The 19,900-nt window shown below is 45.8% G+C and overlaps 1 protein-coding gene across 1 annotated transcript; it reads right to left on the reverse strand.

The window, feature by feature from the left end:
* Positions 1-2,031: 2,031 nt before the first annotated feature.
* LOC117583282 (neuroendocrine convertase 2) lies at positions 2,032-19,541 on the reverse strand. The gene is made up of 12 exons (XM_034271515.1): positions 18,941-19,541; positions 8,273-8,380; positions 7,362-7,638; positions 7,242-7,279; positions 6,460-6,536; positions 5,829-5,917; positions 5,151-5,326; positions 4,765-5,078; positions 4,420-4,653; positions 4,187-4,351; positions 4,012-4,129; positions 2,032-3,950 (listed from the first exon to the last, which is right to left on the reverse strand). Exons 1-12 carry the CDS (start codon positions 19,175-19,177, stop codon positions 3,789-3,791), a joined length of 1,995 nt encoding a protein of 664 aa, XP_034127406.1. The 5' UTR covers positions 19,178-19,541; the 3' UTR covers positions 2,032-3,788.
* Between the last annotated feature and the right edge of the window lie 359 nt (positions 19,542-19,900).

Consider the following 19,900-nt stretch of genomic DNA (forward strand, 5'->3'; position numbering starts at 1 on the left):
GTGGAGGTGGAGGTGCAGCTGGAGGTCAATTAAAGAGCAATTACTAAATATTAGCTAATGGCCGGCAATCGTCGTTTGTGTCTGGCCCAGAGCGAATTGGTCTACAATTTTCGCATGTCGCAAGCCGCCGAGCAACGAAAAAGAAAGAGTGAGAGAAAACAAAATACCCAGAGCATTAATATTAATGAACTGCTCACACACGCGACCCCGGGCGGCAGTTCATTAAAGTGTCAAATACTTTGTCCAGCAGACATGTCCGAGCCAAGTCCCAAGACCGCAAAGAAATTGGTCAAAAGCAGCAGCAGCCTCGACCAAAAACCTGTTGCCTCTTTGGGGAAGCTGTTGTTTCGGATGCTTCTACTGCTCATCATATTACTGCTGCTGCTGATGCTGTTAGTGGAGACGACGTGACGCCCAGCTGACCCTAAAACCGGGTTAGCTGTCACTATTAATGTATCATAAATCAAAAACTTGTTACCCAGCAACAAAAGCCCAACAAATATTTGCATAATAGTGAAGCCTACATGTAACCCAACCTTTTTTTTACGCAAATCTGCTGGGCGTGCCCTTGGCTGTGGTTCTGCTGTAACCATCGATGAGCACATGCAGTTGCAGCGGCTAATTATGATTGATGATTGAACGTAGGACCACAACCGTCTGCCTGCACTTGCTGCATCTGCAGTGACGAGTGTACGGCCAAATGTTTCACCAGAAACTCGACAATTTAAGTGGAAAGTTCTTCAACCAATGGGAGCTGTGTTAAATGATAAGCAAAATTTGACAGGGCAAGTAAATGAGCTGGAAAATCGTTTGGCCATCGGCATTTTAAAACAGGCGGACAGGAGAACCCCACAATATTATTACGGTTGCTCCTCCATGCTTCCGTTTCCTTTTTGCCCGGCCAGCCCGGTCAGTGGCCGCACCGCTACGTAGCCTGTCTTGGACGCTAAAAACAATTAGTATGACAATTTATCATATGCCCGCAGCCAGATGATTTATGAAGGCCTATACAGCCGATGGCTAAAAACAACATTGCGTATACGTTTCTTTGGCGCCTGTCGGTGTGTTCCTCAGGGTGTGTGTGTGGGTGTGTGTGGGTGCGTCGGGGGCTGCGTCATATGTTTGCTCATTTCCTTCCTTCCTGTTGTCGGCCTGTGCGCCTGCTTGTTGCCATTGTGCTGTGCAATTTCTAGTTAATAAATATTTCCGGCTACAGCGAAAAAAGGAAAAGGACAAGAAGTTGGAGGGACACGCCCGCAAATGACTGCCAGGATATAGCGCAATTAGTTGTGTCAACAACTGAAACTGTTCTGTTGTTCTTTTTGCATAAGGTTCTAAATATAGACAGACATAGAACATAGAAAATCCATAGAATATCCAGCGTATCAATAAGCCATAAACTGAAATGAATGGCTGTCACGATCAATAGACAGATACACTTGCATATTGCGTCATGTCCTTAATTATGGTATCCATATACCGGACACTTGTTCTAGACCCCAACAGTAGCCACAGCACAGTGGCATGGATAGCAATAGTAATCCCACTGGCCTCCCTCCCACGCACACATCCTACTGCCTTTATCACATGCTTGCTCTGGCATATTAATTGGCTTTCATTAATTATATTTTGAAAGCGTGTCCGGGACGTGGGCAAAATAGAGCTGCATAATTAATTGATGTTGATAATATTAAGGAAATGTGTATAAAGGTTATCCATTTTCTCTATATTTAAAGCTTTTGCTGAGGTACAGGAAATCGCTTGAAAAGCACTTCTGCATGTAGGCTCTTGTGCTTTCTCTCGAACCCGAGACTTGGCTAAGGCGGCAAGTCAGCAATTTAACTGGTAAAAGCACTACAAAAGCTTACCATACACTTTTTGTAGAGTTTGTTTGGAGAGAAAATAGCTTTGTAAAAGTGCGAAGCTTTGAAGCTTCCCAAATTACTGGCAAGGATATCTAAGGTCTCCATTCACATACCTAAATGCTCTCAAGTTATTTTTAGATCCAATTCAAACACATTTCAATCCGTTTTTTAACTTTTATTTACAAACTTAAATGATCTTCCTGTGCAATTACATGGAAATGGTAAAACCGAAAAGAGAAGGGAAATCATATTGAACGCTATGGAAAATCATAAAATATGTACCCAAATATCGGTGTTTTCTCTGCGTGTGTGTTAAACATCTATCATCTAGTACACATCTTTATCTATGACTGAATGTGTTTGGTTTGTATCTGTGGGTGAGTACCGCACTTGTGTTTATGTCTCTACAACATCAAAGATCAACTTCTTGTGGTATATATAAATATGGATCATATATTTATGCATGTTTAGCTATATATTTGGTGTATGTATATAATGTTTCTGTCCACATCTGCGCATATGGTTTATCGATTAATAATTACACATGTACGTACTCATATAGTATGTGTATGCTGTTGTATATATATATCTATATATTTTGTATCCATTCCACGGCACATTCTCCATAAACTTTAACAATGCGCTGACGTTTAGTTATTAGACTAGGTAAAACAATCTATATCTTTATCGTTATCTTTATCTTTATCTGTATCTGTTACATGCTAAACACTCTGTTCTGAACTTGTACTTTAACACCTCTCTTCTCTGCCTGTGTATGTCTCAAACATAACCATCGCTCCGTTCAACGTTACAATCGCTTTGTGATCTCATTATCGTTTTATCGCTTTATCGTTTATCGTGTTGTTAATTCTTTACTCGTAATATTATATCATTATGTATGCTTGTTTTGGTTTTGTTTTTGGTTTTGGTTTGGTTTTGGCCCCCGAAAGAAACTGAAAGGAAAACTATGTATGTAAATGCATCTCACACGTACGAGCTTCGAAAGGAAATCAGAATCATCCGGCATTGGAAGTTGCAACCGAATCGAAATCGAATCGAATCGAAACGAAGCGGCAACAAACTTGTTCTGCTGGCGATTACTGGGACTAACATTGTATGTTTTAGCTAAGATTTAGTTAGATCTTTAGGTAAATATGCATATGCGTGTGTGGCTATATGTATATATATATTTATATACTTAATGGAAAAACAAAATACGCAGCTTTAAAATATGTTGTAAACACTCGTATTTCATACTAGATAAATATATAGGAAGGATTCTAACAGCATAGGACACAGCTAGAATTAGTTTAGGGTATGTATACATATAGATATTACACATTTACATAGGGTTTTCGTTTCGTTTTATTATGCTAAATACTCGTTCTACACCTCCTACTCCTCCGTCGATCGCTCAGCTATATATATACGCGTACATTATAAACTGCTATACCTGTTTCTCATTGTGGCTTCCCTCTCTCTGATATTCAATGAGGAGTTTTGCTCTGATCTTCTGCTCGAGCTTAGTATATTTAATAGATTTTCTACTGTGCGCTTTGCAAGTTCCATAAATGAAGGTTAGACAGAGAATCAATAAACAATCAACTAATATGACAAGATTGAAAACACTTAAGGAAGGAAGGAAGTTCGGATTGAAACATGAACTTTCAGTTCAGCAAAGCAAAAGCACGAGAACTGCCAGAGTTTGTAGTCAAAATCAAATTGGAGATACGTAAAAGAAATCAATAGTTTAATCTCAATCAATTCTATACCAAAATAAAACACAGCCAGCACTTTTATTGAACCTCTCTCCCTCTAGCTCTACCTCTCTCTTCCCCTCTCTCTCTCTGCACTCGTTGATGAAACGCCAAGCTGCCTAATGGTCACCGCTACGGACCTGCCGGTTGGAGAACCAGCACCGCCCTACTTCATCTTCTTGTCCTCGTGGGCCTTCTTCACGATGGCCAGCTTGGAGTGCGGCGAGGATGGGTGCAGAGTGCGGTATGGCGCCTCCTTGGTGCCATGCAGAACGAGAGACCATTCCAGCAGATTACCATGACGGGTTTGAGGTGAATTGAAACGTGCCTGCGGGGGAATGGAACTGATTAGATAATATAATCTATCGTCGAAATGGCTCGTATATCACCTCCAGTTTCCAGGTTCCCTGCGGATACTCGCCCCAGGAGTGGGTAGTCATGAAGGGCCATTTGGTGAAGCCATCGCGATGGTCATCATCGTTGGCTCGACGCGACAGGATCATGGATCTGTGAATGAAATAAGGTGAACCTCCTTGTAACAGTGATTCAGGTTAGATAACTCACTTGGTGCCCATGGGGGATGTGAGGAAGAGTTCAAGGTCGCCGCGTCGTGAAGAATTCGCCGAGATCACCGCCTGAACGTGCTCCAGATAGTTGACCTCTGTGTCAGTGCCCTTGCAGGCATCGGTCTTAATGTCCCAGAACAGTGAGCGGCCCATGATAATTGCCCTAAAAGAGACAGAGAGAGAGAGATGGGTACAGGCTGACCTAATCCACGCAACGATAGGGAAACTCACTGCGATTGGGTTATCGCGCCCGCCTCGCAGTGGTAACGCGGTGGCACGGCATGCCATTGCTTGGAGAGCGTCACCATGGCACCAGCATCGAGCACTCCGAACCCAAAGAGGTGGTTGAACTCCAGACCCACGCCGTTCATTGTCCAGTGGAAGCGGTTCTTGGCATCGAACAGAGAGTTGCGCTTCGATGTCAGCACCGTCAGATGCTGGATGTCGCGCCAAGTGAGTTGTGGGCTGTGTGGACGTGGGACGTGGGACGTGGATTCGGATAGCGAAATGGAGTCGAGGCGAGTCGGGTTGGATTAGCATAAGTTCATAATGTTAGAGAGTGTGGGGACTACTCACTTTGCCTCCAAGGCCAAAGCAAAGACACCCGCTGCTTCGGGCGCCGCCGCACTGGTGCCCGAGTGAGTGGTCGTGCACTTGCCGTACAGGTCAGTGGTGGCAACGCCCGTGTTGGGGTCCTTGGCACCGTTGCTGAACGTGGATGCCAGCGTGGAGCTGCAGCTCTCATCGTAGTGAGCGTTCTGGCCGTCGTTAATGGCACTGTTAATGGAAATCGTCCACATTGAGGCGGCATAGCCGTCACAGTTGCAATCATCCTCCTCGCCGCCATCGCCCGATGCCCAGACATAAATGTTGCCCAGACCATTTCGACCCTGCGGGTGGTGGCAAAGATTAGCACTAATGACTGGGCATTGGATTGGAGCATTATTTCGCAAATGGCATACCTCATTGACGCCCTGGACAATCGCTCTCATGGTGGCATTCCGGGGACCATCCACCGTCTTGCCGTCGTCCGTGGGGCCCCAGGAGGCGCTGTATATGTGGATTTTGTGCGGCTCATGGCCCATGGAGTTGGCCTCGATTAGATCCGTCATATATGGCTGATCCAGCATGCGTATGCCTGCGGCGAATGCGATAAGTATGCATTAATTCTAATGGCGGAAATTATAAATCAATATTTATATGATGGCCCACTTGGCACTTTCACTCGCAGCTTTATGGCAATCGTAAAAGTTGCAGTGCAACAGAGACAGGCCCAGAGCACAACGATTCCACGATTCCACGATTTTTCACATGATTTTTCCCACTCGGGTTATAAAAATGACAGATAATTCGACAGGATTTATGTCCACACTTGTTTGCCGAAGCCTCGTCCTTGGAGTGTTAGTGTACGCCTCGTCCCCATGTGACCCAAGTTTATGCAAAATCATTTCTGAAGCTCAACTTTCAATGACGACATGCGATCCATTACTTTCACCCCAAAAAAGATTGTATCCGCAGCTGCGGCCGTAAATTGATTTACCCTCGGCCCTAGTTGAGATTTACGCGGCACACCCATATGCGTAATGGGTACAGTCAATGTCAGAGTATTAATCCTTTGGCATCTGTGAAAAGCCACTTACCTGCGATTTTGCTGTCATAAGCAACGCCGACACCGCAAATTCCATTATCTCTGGCAGCAGCCACCTCGCCGGCACAACGAGTTCCATGACTGCAGATAGAGAAGCACAAACAAGGGGTTATATATTTACGTATTTACGTGGTAAGAAGCTTAATAAAAAGCCCTCTCTATTCATTATGCAATAATCATAATAGCCGGGATTGAAGAGCCAAACGAAGCAAGCATACAGAAATGGTCTTCTATTGAAGGAGTTTGTGGGTTGGTTGCTGCTAACTTGATTACATTTAAACACTTTATTATCTACGCGCAATCGACAAGTGCATCCAATGGATAATAGTTCTCTTATGTACGCTTTATTGCTCTCAATTACACAACTTTGAGTATTCCAGTTTCAGTTTGCTGCTGCCGTTTGAGCCAATTAAAGCAGAGAGTGCAACTCGAGAATGCAAATGAAAAATGAAAATGAATGAAAAATCTGTTGCTGTGGCATTGAGCAGCGGATTGCGTAAATATTTGTGTACATTTCTCCTGGATTCTTGGAATGCCAGAACAGTTCAATATAATTCTGCCTACGTGTATTCGTGTCTGTCTGACAAGGGTACTCCACATTTGCCTTTGCTCCTCCCACTTACCTGTTGAACCAGTCGTCAGTGTAGCGGGGATAGGGGAATGGATCATTGCTGCTGAAGTCATAGCTGGCCTCGGCATTCTGAAAGGCAACAAAAAAAAAAAGCCGGGAAAATGAGCATCCAACATGTGTAAGTGTCTGTATGCCGTGTATCTGTGCGGGGTAAGTGCATTTTGATGTAACAGTCGATTAAGTCAGTCGCAAAATGTATTTAAATTATTCCATTTAGCTGGAGTATGGCTTAAAGGTACAAAGGATATAGGCCGGAGCAGATCCTTTGACGGAAGGTACAGGTTGGAAAGTTTTAATGACGGAAAGTTTCAACTTTCAGCTTCAATTTGCTGCAAAGTTTGCGTGCACATTTATTAGGGCTTCGGAGAAAGTCTTTTGTGGAACTGTTTAAAAGTTGGATTGTTTGCCTTACACTCGATTGGGTGGCGCAATTATTCTTCTGCAAGCCATCCTGATGGACTGCACGCCGCTCGTTTGAGTATTGATTTCCACACAGATACAGGTACAGCTTTAGCTGCAGCTGCAACAGCCACATGGCTGTAATTGAATATCTCAGCAAACCGAAATTTAATTAAAGCCCGGAGCGACGCTCATCACCGGCATGAATGTCGCTTTAAAAGTGACCATCTGACCGTGACATCCGATTTCAAAATGAATGGGAATGAGCGAGAGGGAGAGTGCAGCGACCACGACCGACCTCACGACCGAACAGTCATAAATAAACGAAATCTTCATGAAACTCCCGTGTTTTGTGTGTGTGTTTTTCGTACTCACATAATTAAATTTGAGGTCCGGATGCATATAGTCCACGCCTGCAGGAATGGGATGCGATAAAATTGAATTTATTTAGAGCTGTAAATGTAATTTTTATGTGCACATTCGAGGAGTACGCACCATCATCCATGATTGCCGTGGTCACATTCTTGCCGGTTATGCCCTGGGCCCAGGCCGCCTGCACATTCAGATCGAGTCGCACCTTGCCCCCGTTCTGGCCGGTGTTCTTCAGGTACCATTGCATGGGAAAGTAGGGGTCCGTGGGCTCCTCATCGATGCGGTTGGCACTGGCCTCCCCCTGCTTCAAATCGAATTTCATGCCATGAATGGCAGGCACTGCCGGTCGCAGCCCCCGCTTGACGCGCTTGAATCCGGGCTGTTGCACAGCCGTGTGTACCTGTGGCATCAGAATGGAAGAACGAAACGTCAGCAATCAGCACCCCATTCCGATACACATCACATCAAAAGCAGGGCCATATGGGTGATTGTTATGCCTGAATGCCTGTCGAACTTGTAAACTTTTGCTGGCATTCTGGCAGCTGTGGCTACGACCCAGTTTGCTTTGCCAATTTCCATACTGTCCTGCCCGTTGTAACCTGTTACCTCTGTCACGCTCTGTTTGCCCTCGGCATTTTGCATTTGCATTCTGCATTTTAATTATCGTCGATGGCCTAATGGCACGTTCCACCCAAAGCAAACGGACGCACGTCCCATTTGAATGCAACGCAATCGATGTTCCGCCCTGCAGTTCGGACGGACACTGTGAAAATGGCAATTGAAGCGGAGCTGAATGTTCGTGCCATGTAATGGCAGGTGGACTGTTTTGGGAACCATCTCTAGCAGGAAATGAAACGTAGCTCTGGCTGAACTCTGGCATTTGGCAGGACACAATGTTGCTAGCGTTGGACACCTTTTTATGACCCACTACGGCTGCCATGTTCAACCCACCGCTGACAATAAGTATGTCAAGTAGATTGGCTGTACACACACACATACACACATATTTTTCATGCTGCAGGAAATCGACTTACCGAGGGGTGGCTCTTGATGGCACGCGTGTGCGTCAAACTGCGTCTGGAGCGGGCGTGCGGCAGGGTCCGGTGCTTGAAATGATACTCGTGTCCGTCGGCGCCGACCAGCTGTAATGAATCCAGATACAAAGTAGCCTTACATGAGACCCCAAAGCATTTTAATTGAGGAAAACACATTAATTCTCAGCTTGTTTTACGCCTAGAAGCGTGACCCTTAATTGCGCTCTAATTGAGTTTAGCTGGAGCTACTCCCTCGCCACTCGATAAACACACACACACACACAGACTGCCACATATGTATCCTGCGTGGGTGCATGTCCATAATTTTGCTCTAAATTGCCAGTCATAATCATGATCCGACAGAGCAGCAGCAGCAGCAAGCCCAGCATCTGCCGCATCTTCATCATTAGTTGGCTTTGGTAAATTGAGTGCCCGCCGCTGGGCACGCTCCTCGCTCCTCGAGGCAGTGCCAGTTCCCAGTAATTTTCCTTTTTGCCCTAGTGCAATTTCAGTGAAAGGAATCTCTAGTTTCACCACGAAACGTGCCTGGGCCTGGGCCTGTTCCATGGCCTTCGACACACACACACACACACACTTGGCTCCAAGCTAAAGTCTATATGGACAAGCCCTTGGGATTTGCTTTCGCTCTCTCTGTGTGCCATAGTTCTGGGGGCCTGTGCTCCGCCTTTGGAACTGTTGCTCTTTTGGGGCTGATTGCTATTGGAAACTGGAATGGCCATTGCCCAGCTGCTGGGCTTCGTTTAACTTTGCCCTTTTGTGCGTCTATTTGCGCTGGCTGCATAATTCAGGCTTATACTGAGATTAATTAGCAGCTGTGTGGCACTGAGTGCCATTAATACCTAACTCTCACAAATTCGCGACAATAAAGCATCCATTAATGCGCCCAACGATGACAAAACCATCAATTTCCTGGCAACAGTAACTCGAACTCGAACTGAACTTGGTGTCCCTAGTCCCTGCTCCCTGGTCTATTCTTATGACGCAACTCATTAACCAGGCAAGAACAGAATTTATGTAGATTGGCACTTGAAAGGCTTTTGTTGAACCAACTCTGTAGAAAGAGAGAAGCAAAAGGGCCGCTAAGCACACGCGGGTTATTGTCTAAGACAAGCCACTGAGTGACTGACTGACAGACTGACTAACTAAATGAGTAACTCCACCACAGGATGGACTACTGTCTGACAGGATTCCATCAACGTGAGCTTATGCAAAAGTGTGCCCACGCAGCCTTTTAAAGTATTCTCGAGCCACGCCCCGCCCTGCCTCAGCTCGCGGGATTAAATATTAATAAAGAGAGTTGGGATATGTCCGACTGATATCTCGGCTATTGCTGGTTTTATCCTGCTGAGCGATGACCCCGGACCAGCAGTTTTCATACTAACTCTGAACACTTTTTGCCTTCGAGCTAAAAGGGGGACTGTAATTCTGAGAAAGAAAATTAAAAATGATGCAGAAGAGTAAAATCAACAAGCGAACGAGAACTGCGCTCATTCTGCTTGTCAAATATTTCAGAAATTGTGCGGAAGAAGACACTTTTACTGCCATTCAGCAGACGCGCCAAGCCCAAGTGGGTGGCAAATCAATAGAAGAAGCCACCACTTTTTGGTTTACTTAGTTGACAAGGCGACAAACAAGGCGCGAAACGAAGCTCAAGGGCCATCAATCCGTTGACTGTTGTCAATCAGAGCCCACTGACAGCTTGACACTCGCTCCATTCGTGGAGCGCTTTCCTCTTTAATGAGGGAAGTGGAGCAGCAGCAGGAGCTTGCCTATTTTTATGTTCTGTTAATTTGAGCGTAAATTACTGAATGGGTACTGCAACAGCTGTGCGTCCAACATCGAAGTTTAATGGACTTCCCAAGTAACTCATCAAAAAGGAACAAGAACAAAAGAATAGACTGGAGATAGAGCAACGGCCGACGCGAAATGCCCAAGAAAATAACGAAAACATTGCGCATACGCACAGTGGGCGCTGGGGAACTTTCTGCATACACAAGTAAATTAATCTGAGCGACGGTGGCCACATGCCGATAAATTGCCAACGTATTTTTAGCGCTGGCTGTGGCATAATTTTTGGATTATTCTTCATGAGCACAACATATGGAGCTGGGAAACAGATTACAGCAGAGAACAAAAACTGTTGGGTCGAGCAGAACAGAATAATGCGAAAACAGAAGAATGTGGCAGCAAAGTCAGGCAGACCAGGCTCAGCGGTCTCTAATGTAGCCATATTGTTGCCATTGTGTCTGCCTGTGTTGGTACTCTCGTTGTGTTGGTATGAATGTGTGTATGGTTCGCCATTATAAATATAATGTGTCGCAATGGGTGATAACGGGGATGGCAGCCAGCAGCCAGCAGCCAGAGTGATCCCAGAAGCTGAACAGCAACAGCAACAGACACTGCGTGGCAAGTGGCAGCTGTTCTTTTTTGTGCCACAGCAAAACGTTGGCTTCTGTCTGCTTATGTGAGTTATTTAAGCTCAACGTCGCCCACACGCATTTAGCAAAAAAAGTTTGCCCAACAGCAGCTCATGTGGCGGGTACAACGGGTACGACGGGTACGGCGCCATTTCCCCCCACTAAGTCGGGTCTGCCAAAATGGTGTCTATAATTAGTTGCTTGCCGCATTTAAATAGCAAATTTTATTAATGATCATCAGGCAGCGTCAAGAAGCCGTTGCCAGCGACGCCACTTGTTGATTGGAACACTACAAACACACACACACACACACACAGGCACAACACTATCGCAGACTTGACTTTCATTTGCATGCAAAGAAAGTGCCAGCCAGCTGTTGGCCGTGTTGTTACATCACAGGAACATGCTCTCTCTTCTCGACGTTGTGTGGGTGTTCACTGGATACATCTCTGCAGCCGCCACCGCTGTGACACGTCATCTTTCATCTCCTGTCAGCAACAGAAATTTATGGATTCCCACTAGGGTTCGGTTCGGTTCGCGTCGGGTCGGTTGTGCTGGTCGCAAAATTCATGGAAGGTGAATGAATGAATGAAAAAATGGTGCCAGAATGCACGAAACGCGAAAACATCAGCGACGACAGCAATAGCAACGACAGCAGCAGCGCTTGTACATGACACTGACACCCTCCAATAGTTGGATGTCCCTGGGTCCATGGATGCGTATATATATAGACGGATATATTTATACATCCGATGGGAGTACGAGTATTTTTCAGTGGGTGGAACAATGCTGCGGCGATTGTTATTGTGTGCCCAAGGGCTCGGGACTTGTGCACACACAAAAAGAGCTTAAACTCGTTCAAATCTGTCTCTCCATTGTATGCCTTAATCGAATTCTTATTGGACGGCCATTCAACAAGTTGAAAAAACACAACTAGCTTTTGTTCCCAGAAATAGCAATGAATTCCTAAGCTTCCACCATAAGCATAGAAAGAGTATCGAAATATTTACAGGGAAATTGAGGCTTAAATTTCTGCGAAAATGTCAACTATTTTTGAGATTCACCCACACAAGGAATATTCCATCTAAAAATAAATATCAAGAGTGCATTCGAAGTGCTAAGTTTGACCTTCCACATGGATGGCATGGAGCAAAAGCAATCTGCTCATAAATATGAAAATTGTGCAATCCACACACACATCCTGCCGGAGAAGCCTTTGGCTTAAAAGGAATTTTTAAACAGAAAATTATACGTCAGGAAATCAATCAGGCAATCAGGGAGTGTGTGTGCACTTCTCAGTGAAAAGTAGGCTTCCATTTATTTCCATAAGAGCCACAATACAAAATAATATTACACAATCCCTGCATGCACGCATTTATATTCACATCCAATATTGAACAGCGAAAAGGGAAAACCATTCATCAATTTCTGCCTCAGCGGCTCAGTGGTTCGACGTCAGCGGCATGGGCATGAGCAGCACTTTATCAAGGTCTATGTGGCATTCACTTTATCAGTAGCTGGTGAACTTTTTTCTGGTGGCATTAGCCGCCAATAACTTCTGCCATACACATATCATATAGATACGCGCTGCGTTACAATGTGATAAATGTGTACGTGTCTCTGGAATCCCGGACCTCACTGCAATGGCGCTAATTAAGAAAAATTGTCCGCTCTGGCCGATAGCGCCGCCCGCACCCTCCCCCATCAAATGCAATTAATCAATCAATCAGTAAGCAAATACATTGCAACAGACTGTATAGTGTTTGCATAAATTATCACCACTGACGAGTCGGTTTGGTGATCCAATGGAAATCAAATCAGTAGCTTAGGGCACAAGGAAAATCTGTCTGTAGTCCATTCAGGGCACCGCCACTTGACAGTTCCAGTCAGATTTCCATGCAAAACAACGTCTGAAAAACAATGGAAATAAATAAATACCCGAGCACAAAGCAAATCCAAGGCATCAATAAATGGCATGCAAATTTTTGTAGCCTCGGAATTAGACGACTGTCTCGACTTACGACTGATAGAAATGCAAATGAGTGCTGGGCCAAGGGGAAGGGAGCTGCTGAATAATTCAACAGGATGCGCCTGAAAGGCCAGGACAATGGCGGTGAAGGAACCAAAGACAAACAGCTGCGCGAAACCGAACTAATAAGCTCTGATTGAGGCTTTTGGCATGTGCCGCTCGTTGTGGCATCTGATTTGCTGGCCACGAAGCCAGCCCCGAAGCTGACAGAAGCCCAGAAGGTTAGGCAGCCTGTCTACCTGTGTTGTCAGGGAGCACACAATGGGAAAAGTTGCGGAAAAGTTTCCCCTATCTGGAGTTTGTTCAAGTGAAAATTGAATTAAAAATAATTATGCCAGTGGGTGGAGCGCCTGCATTTCCATCCATGGCAAACAAGAAAGCTTCTGCCTACTGTATTCAATTTTATAGCAAGTAAAGGCTTACGACTGCAGCTGGGGAAACTTATAATATTCGTAATTAAAAAGCGTTTACACTGCCATCGGGCAACAATTTGCAACTGGGTCAAATGTAAGGCCACGTGCACGAGCAGAAATGGAAGCAGAGTGTGACCCAACCCTTCATAAACCCCTAAGATGCTTTACTATTTGGCACAAAGACAGCTTTTACGCCGCCGCCAGCCACATAATTATCTAGCGCACTGTGTGACATTGACATGCTGGCGCGGGGGCAGCGCGACTGCGTATGAGCGATATTTATGCAAAAGCAAACAAAGGGAGTCCGTAATTCCTTGCTGTGGCTCTGGCTCACCACTGCTCTCAGCCAGCTGGCAGTTTGCTAATGAAATTTCGAGATTTTCATCTAATTTTTATCAAAATGAAATTTGCCGCATGGCAAACAAAACTTTTACCCAATGCCCTTTGACATTTTCCCCGAAAAGACACACGCAAAATGGAAAATGTTTGCCAAAAAAAATGTCTACAAACCGCTTTGCACAAAGTATATAAGACAGAATGCGGTTCACACACTCGTTTATCAACTGCAGACATTTTGGGAAGGGAAACGATGGGAGGAGATTTGAAGCCACGAGTGGGAGACTAAAAAAAGTTTTTTAATTATTTAGAACCGGCACGAGGCACTTTTGTTTTTTTTTGTGTTGTCTGTTGCCTCGCTTTTGGCCAGCATTTGATGGCATTTGAAGTATTTTCTTTGCCTTTGCCATTGCCGTTGCGTGGCCAAAATATTTGACAGAACTTCAGCTCAAGTGTTGATACATTAAATTGTTTATCAGCAATGGCAGCCTGTCAGCGTTGGTAGGTGTCGGCTGACGGGTTTGTTTGCCCCCAGCCAGAGGGCCCCGAGCATGCATTAGCGACACCTCCAAGCGACACACAGGAGCACACCTGTCCGCTGTCCTCTCGTGGAGTACGGTCCATTGGTTCCACTATGTGAGCTGATCCGAGCTGAGCTTGTTTACCGCTTGTCTATTTTTAGCAACTCGAATAAAATAATGCCCCTGAAAACACCTCGTCAACACAGGAGCTGCTCCTGACCGGTCTCTAAACTGGTTAAAGCCCAAATGCTGTGACACCAAAATAATGGAATTTATGAGTAGCATTTATTTGTGGCTGGCCAGGGCAGACCCAGACGCAACCCAAAAACTTTCTAATTATCATTAGGGCTTAATGAAATCCACTCCCAGCTCTTTGTGTCAAAATGTATAGTTGAAAACACATTTTATGAAATTATAGTTCAACAGGAAGGGAGGGGAGTAGGGACAAGGTTGCGTAATGTAATTTAATATATCCCAAAATGCAAACAAAACTTGGCAAATATTTGCCAAATGTTCCCCACTGCGACTGCTGACTCATGGAAAAGTGAAAAGTTATCGGGTGCAGGCAGGTTAATGTGCCGAGAGTGGAGTTACATTGGGCAAACATCAACTTTATAATGGGATCTAAATTGAATGAAATCTCAAACAAAAAGCATGACTGATATATCGGGCATATGTCGGAAATGGTGTGGAACATGGAAGAAGTTCATTCAATGATTTCAGTCCTATTCCACCTTTCAATTTGGAACAGAATTGAATGTACCTTTCTAAGGATCTATCACATACAAATGTGTGTGCATTTTCCAGTTCACCGACTATTAAGCTCTACTTCTGGATACATTTATGCTTGTTAGCGCAACTATTGAAAGAGCATTCAAGGCCAGCTGATACGCGCACTCGTAAGACTTCCATCTGTGAGAAAATTGGTGTCATATGGCAGCAAGGGGAGTCCATCTTGCCTTTGTCCGGCAGTAGATGGTCGAGCAGTTTCGCAGAGCTAAAAATAAATAAATAATGCGCCTTGGCTTGTCCCGTACACACACCACTGCGTATACGTGATAGAGCGAGCATTTTGTGTGTGTGCGTAGGGGCATTGTGTGCCTGTGGCTTTGGGTTCTCCCTCTCCCCCACTCTCTCTCTCTCTCTCTCTCTCTCTTTCTCTCCTGGGTAGACCTTTTTCCCTGGCCATCTTCAACTCCAACTGCGTCTCTGTTTGTCCACCAAAAATACTCTGGTATCTGTGTGCGGGAGAGGGTGTGCCGCCTCTTTTGTTTGTCTTGTATTTGCCAACATATGCTCGCCCTGGGTTACAAATGTCCGTGCCTTTAATTTGCAAACCTCTGAACGAGCTGTGGCCAGGCCACAGTGAGTTTGTAAACTCGTTTTTCATTTGGCATAATAAATGAAAGGAAAACACAGCCAAACGAAGACGGAACGTTGATCGGCGAAACGGAGATGAATGCCCCAATGTCAAGCCACCGAGTCATTGGAACATTTGTCTTCAGGAAGCTTCTGTCCCACAATCAAATGGGGTATCCATGCAAGATGACGAGTTGTCGTCTCTGCTAATAAGGTCACAACAGTCTTGCATAATTTATGAGCAGAACTTGTGGTGCAATATAAAGCTATGCATATTTGATGAGCGCTGACATTTCAGAGACAGTTGCACTGAGGAGATACTTTCTATTCAACTGAATGCCACAGTGAGAGACGGAAACGGAGAGAGGAGAGTCCTGTCATAAATATTCACCTGACAAGTTGTCGCTGGGTTAGTCTTGGGGCTTAGCACCGCTCGGCAAACAGCAGAACCTGGAGCCTGGATGGAGTGCAAGAACTAGCGCCTGTTGCCTGTTGCCTGTTGCCTGCTCCCTGTTGCCAGTGGCCACGTCAAGGCAAGCCTTGACTTAACGCTTTATGCTAGGATTTTCCCAACAGCACCGCAATGACGACAAGCGGCTCATGAGGCAGCCTCACAAACCGCCAAGGGGGGTGCTGCGAGGTGGATGGGTTTTGTTATCTTTTAAAGTTATTACACACGCCGAGCCGCAGACAAACACCTGTCTTTTGTGTCCTGTCGAGTGTCTCCTGTCTCCTGTATGCACATGGTGCATGCTGAAAGGCTCAGCGATGCCACAAAGTAAGTCCTAGGTAAACTTTTAAGCAGCACAAAGGCAAAGAGCCGCTTTGAGGCATTAGCCGATGCTGTGGCAACAAGGAAACAAGCAACATACAAGCATACAATTATCCGACTACATCCTCCATCCTCCATCATCATGGCCAAATCCTCTGGGGGCGTGCAATCAGGGAGCATATGTATTTACCTAAGCACGAAATTGACTTTCGCTTTCTGCTGCTCCATTCATTCTCGCGTTTCTTATTCAAATTGCCGGACGGACAGCAATTACATTAATCGAAGATCGAGATTTATATGGATTTGTGTGGGTCTACTACGTCTGCTCGCACCAGCAGGGCAATCGCATAGCTGACGGAATCTAACGTTTTACTGCCGATAAGGTCGTAACATCAAAGGCAATAAAATCTAAACACACTGAGATAAGACTCAGCGGCGTATACGCAATATCGATTGGAATGAGAACTGAAGTGTGTTTCGTGTTCCTGCCTCCTGTCTGCCGCGCTGCTCTCTGCCATGTGTTTGCCTTTGAAAAGCGAATATTTTGTTTAGGATACATTTTGATTTGTATTTGTAGATAGCGTTTGACGTAGGAGCAACAGATTTGGTTCGCTTTTTTTCGCTCTTCCCTCCCTCTTCCTTTTTTTTGGCAACTCAGCTACATGTGCCGCAATTTCATTACACGCGCGCCGCCCGGCCCACACAAGGGTCGAGGGAGTTGCTGGCCAATTATCTAAAGCCCAAAACGAAAGGCAACCCAAACGAGCCAACAAGCAGCAATTTCTAATTAAATTTGTGGTCTATTTTTAAAAAAGGTACCACCCAAATCAGTTAACTCAGCCATTGATGGACACGTTTTCTGTATAACTGGTACTTGTCCTCTGCCACTATGCTATAATACGATTGATGGTGTGGGGGTAATGTATATCTCTGATTCACTCGCAAGTACATTATGATTGATGGAAACGCTGAGTGTATCCCTTTGCAAGTACGTGCACGTCCCGATTGCTGACAGTGATGTGTGTGTCTCTCAGCCATTCTGGGGAGTCTACTTTCTTTCCCGGTTGCTTGAATAAAACATTCCTTGAAATAAACTAGTAGTAATCCCTGCGTTTGAAAGTTCGAAAATTAAACGAACAAGCGAGAATTCAACTCGAGCTTAATTAAATGTCCCTCTTTAGCTGGAATGGGGAGCTAAGGCCAAGCCAGGCCAGGCCAGGCGTTTAATTAAAGTCGAATTGCAGTTGCCACTGTTGTTGCAGGGCTGCTTTCAGTGGCATGGATGTGGGCTGCATAACATCTCCACGCAATTAGTGGCAGAAAGGTTCGCTCTTCACAGACCCGGACTCTGTGCTATCTTTTGCAATGCACACCCAGTGGCAGTGGCAGTGGCATGGCAACCGTGGCATGCAATCAGCTAGAGTGCGGGAAGGGCGACACAGATGAGATTGCGCCACTGCAAATAGCATCGATGTCGCAATAAAGTCCCGAGATAACAAGGACGACTCCCGCATGGATAATGGGGAGCCACCAAGTGGCTCTCAGGTGTTGGCCTTGGTATCAACTTTCCGATAAATCAGCCGGTCGTGGGCCGTGGCACTTGTAGGAGAAAAAAAGTAATTGGCTTCAAAGCTTGCCTAATACAAGCTCCTTCCACTGACCCTGATGGATTGCAATGCTATTTGACGGCCCTAATGAATGGCACCCACACTTATTAGTTTTCCCATTTTCCATGGAGCTGTAATGGCCCGATCCCAGTGTGTGCAACAAGTGAGCGTAATAGCTGTCAAATGGCAGTTCCCATTCACAACATTCGAGTATTATTATGCAGTACCTTGACGAGGACACGAGTTTCTAAACGGTAGACACATTACGTCGCCGTCTCTGCCCACTGGGGTGTGCCCAAAATGCTGTCTGCCACTCGGCGGCAGGCAAGGGAAAGTGCTCGCTCTCTCATATGTAATCATGTAGGTGGTTCCCCAACTCGTACTGGTGGTGGAGGTGGTGCTGGCGACCTTGTCCCGTATGCGATGGCTTGTTAGCATGCAATACGCGAATTTTCTGCCACAATTTTTGCCTGCCGGGTATGCAGTGGAAATTGTTCTCGGCCGACGGAAGTTTTGTAAATGCCAAAGCCAGGAAACTTTTGCGGTTGTTTCTCTGTAAGTGAAACACAAACTACACTCTACAAAAAAGGGTCTCGAGTTTTCTTTTGGCAGGTCCCTTTCTCCTCTGCAGACTGTTAAAATAATTGTTTCTCTTTCTTTCCAAAAACTCTTTCTGTCTGAACTTTTTTGGTAAACACAAGGGAAAATATTTCAGAAATGTTCTTTCTTTCTTCAAGAAACTCTCCCTTTGAGCAATTGTTATAAATTATATTTGTATGTGTTTTCGGTATACAAAAATTCTGTGAAAAAAACAAAATTAAAGCGTTTCCATGGCATTTTATACTTTCTTTACGCTAACAACAATATAAAAGTGTTTCCCTTTTCTTTAGTGCATTCTTGCTTTGTGGCACCCACACACTGTGACACCTAAGTAGTCACAGTAGTGCCTGACAACTGACTGCAGCGTGTTAGCACAATGTCGTGTTGTCCGCTATCGCCCTCGGCATCTTTTTGGGCTGGCAGCAGAAGCAGGCCCAGAAAGCCCAAGCCGACGGCAATAAAATAATTGATTTTTCGCACTCTTGCGGGCTCCTAGAACATACAATAATGAGCCTGCAGTGCAGGTGTACTGCCGTGCCATCCACAGGGAATGGGAATGGCATTGGGGATTGATTGTTGGTTGGTTTACTTACCGGCCCGAGATTGTCGAAGCCATATTTGTCGGCCACCTGGTGGGCGAAGTCATTGTCAACGTTGCGCCGGAAGCGCACCAGGAACGAGCTGGTGAAGACGGCCTGATTGCCCAGTCCGCTGCTCGATCCGGCACCCGTCTCAGCGGCCAGCTGGAGCAGGCAGAGGGCCAGCAGCCCGGTGCTCAGCAGGCGCCATGAAGCAGCAGTGCAGCTCCAGGCGGCTGCGGCAATGAACATCTCACGCGATATCCTCCCGGTCTGTTCTCCTCTATGGTTTCCTGACGATGGGGCAACGCTAACAGCACGCGTTCGATGTCGTCGTTTTTTGGGGGCGGCGGAATGTGGTGGGCTGGGTAGCTTGTAAATGTCAAAATTAAAGGCCGCGCTTCACTGCACACGAAAGAGGATTCCTGCTGCCACGCGAATCGCGGAGCAATGCACCGAAAATCAGTTTTGTCTTTGTTGTGGTTGAGGATTTGTTTTCCTATTTTGTTGGCTCTCTCTCTCTTTCTCTGCGAATGGTCGTTGTTGTTGTGCGGCGGTGGTGGTGTTTTGCTTCCTGCAGATTTTTGTGCGCTGCCACGAACTTCACTTGGGCGCTGCGCGCTGAAAACTGTTTGCCAGCGCCGTGAGCAGACGCCATTATGAATGTCCAGCACAAGAGAAAGCTTGGAGGAAAGCTCTCCTGAGAAAGCTCTGGCTCCCGCCCGCTGTGGGCGCTGGGCGCCCACTCAACGCGTTTCCATTCGTCGCTGCTTCTGTCCCGCTCTGGCTCAGCTGCTTTTTGCAGGGCTTTAGCTTTGGCTTTTGGCTCTTCTTCCATTCTGGCTTTTGCCTTTGCTTTTGCAGCATTTTTCGTAGCTTGTAGACGTCACCATTTGGGCCACCCCCCATCCCCCATCCCTGCCCTGCCCCACTGAGTTCTAAACTTCTAAAACTGTTATTGCCTCGGATTTGTGG

This window comes from Drosophila guanche, unplaced genomic scaffold (assembly GCF_900245975.1).
Source record: "Drosophila guanche unplaced genomic scaffold, DGUA_6, whole genome shotgun sequence".
In the NCBI taxonomy this organism is placed as follows: Eukaryota; Metazoa; Arthropoda; class Insecta; order Diptera; family Drosophilidae; genus Drosophila; species Drosophila guanche.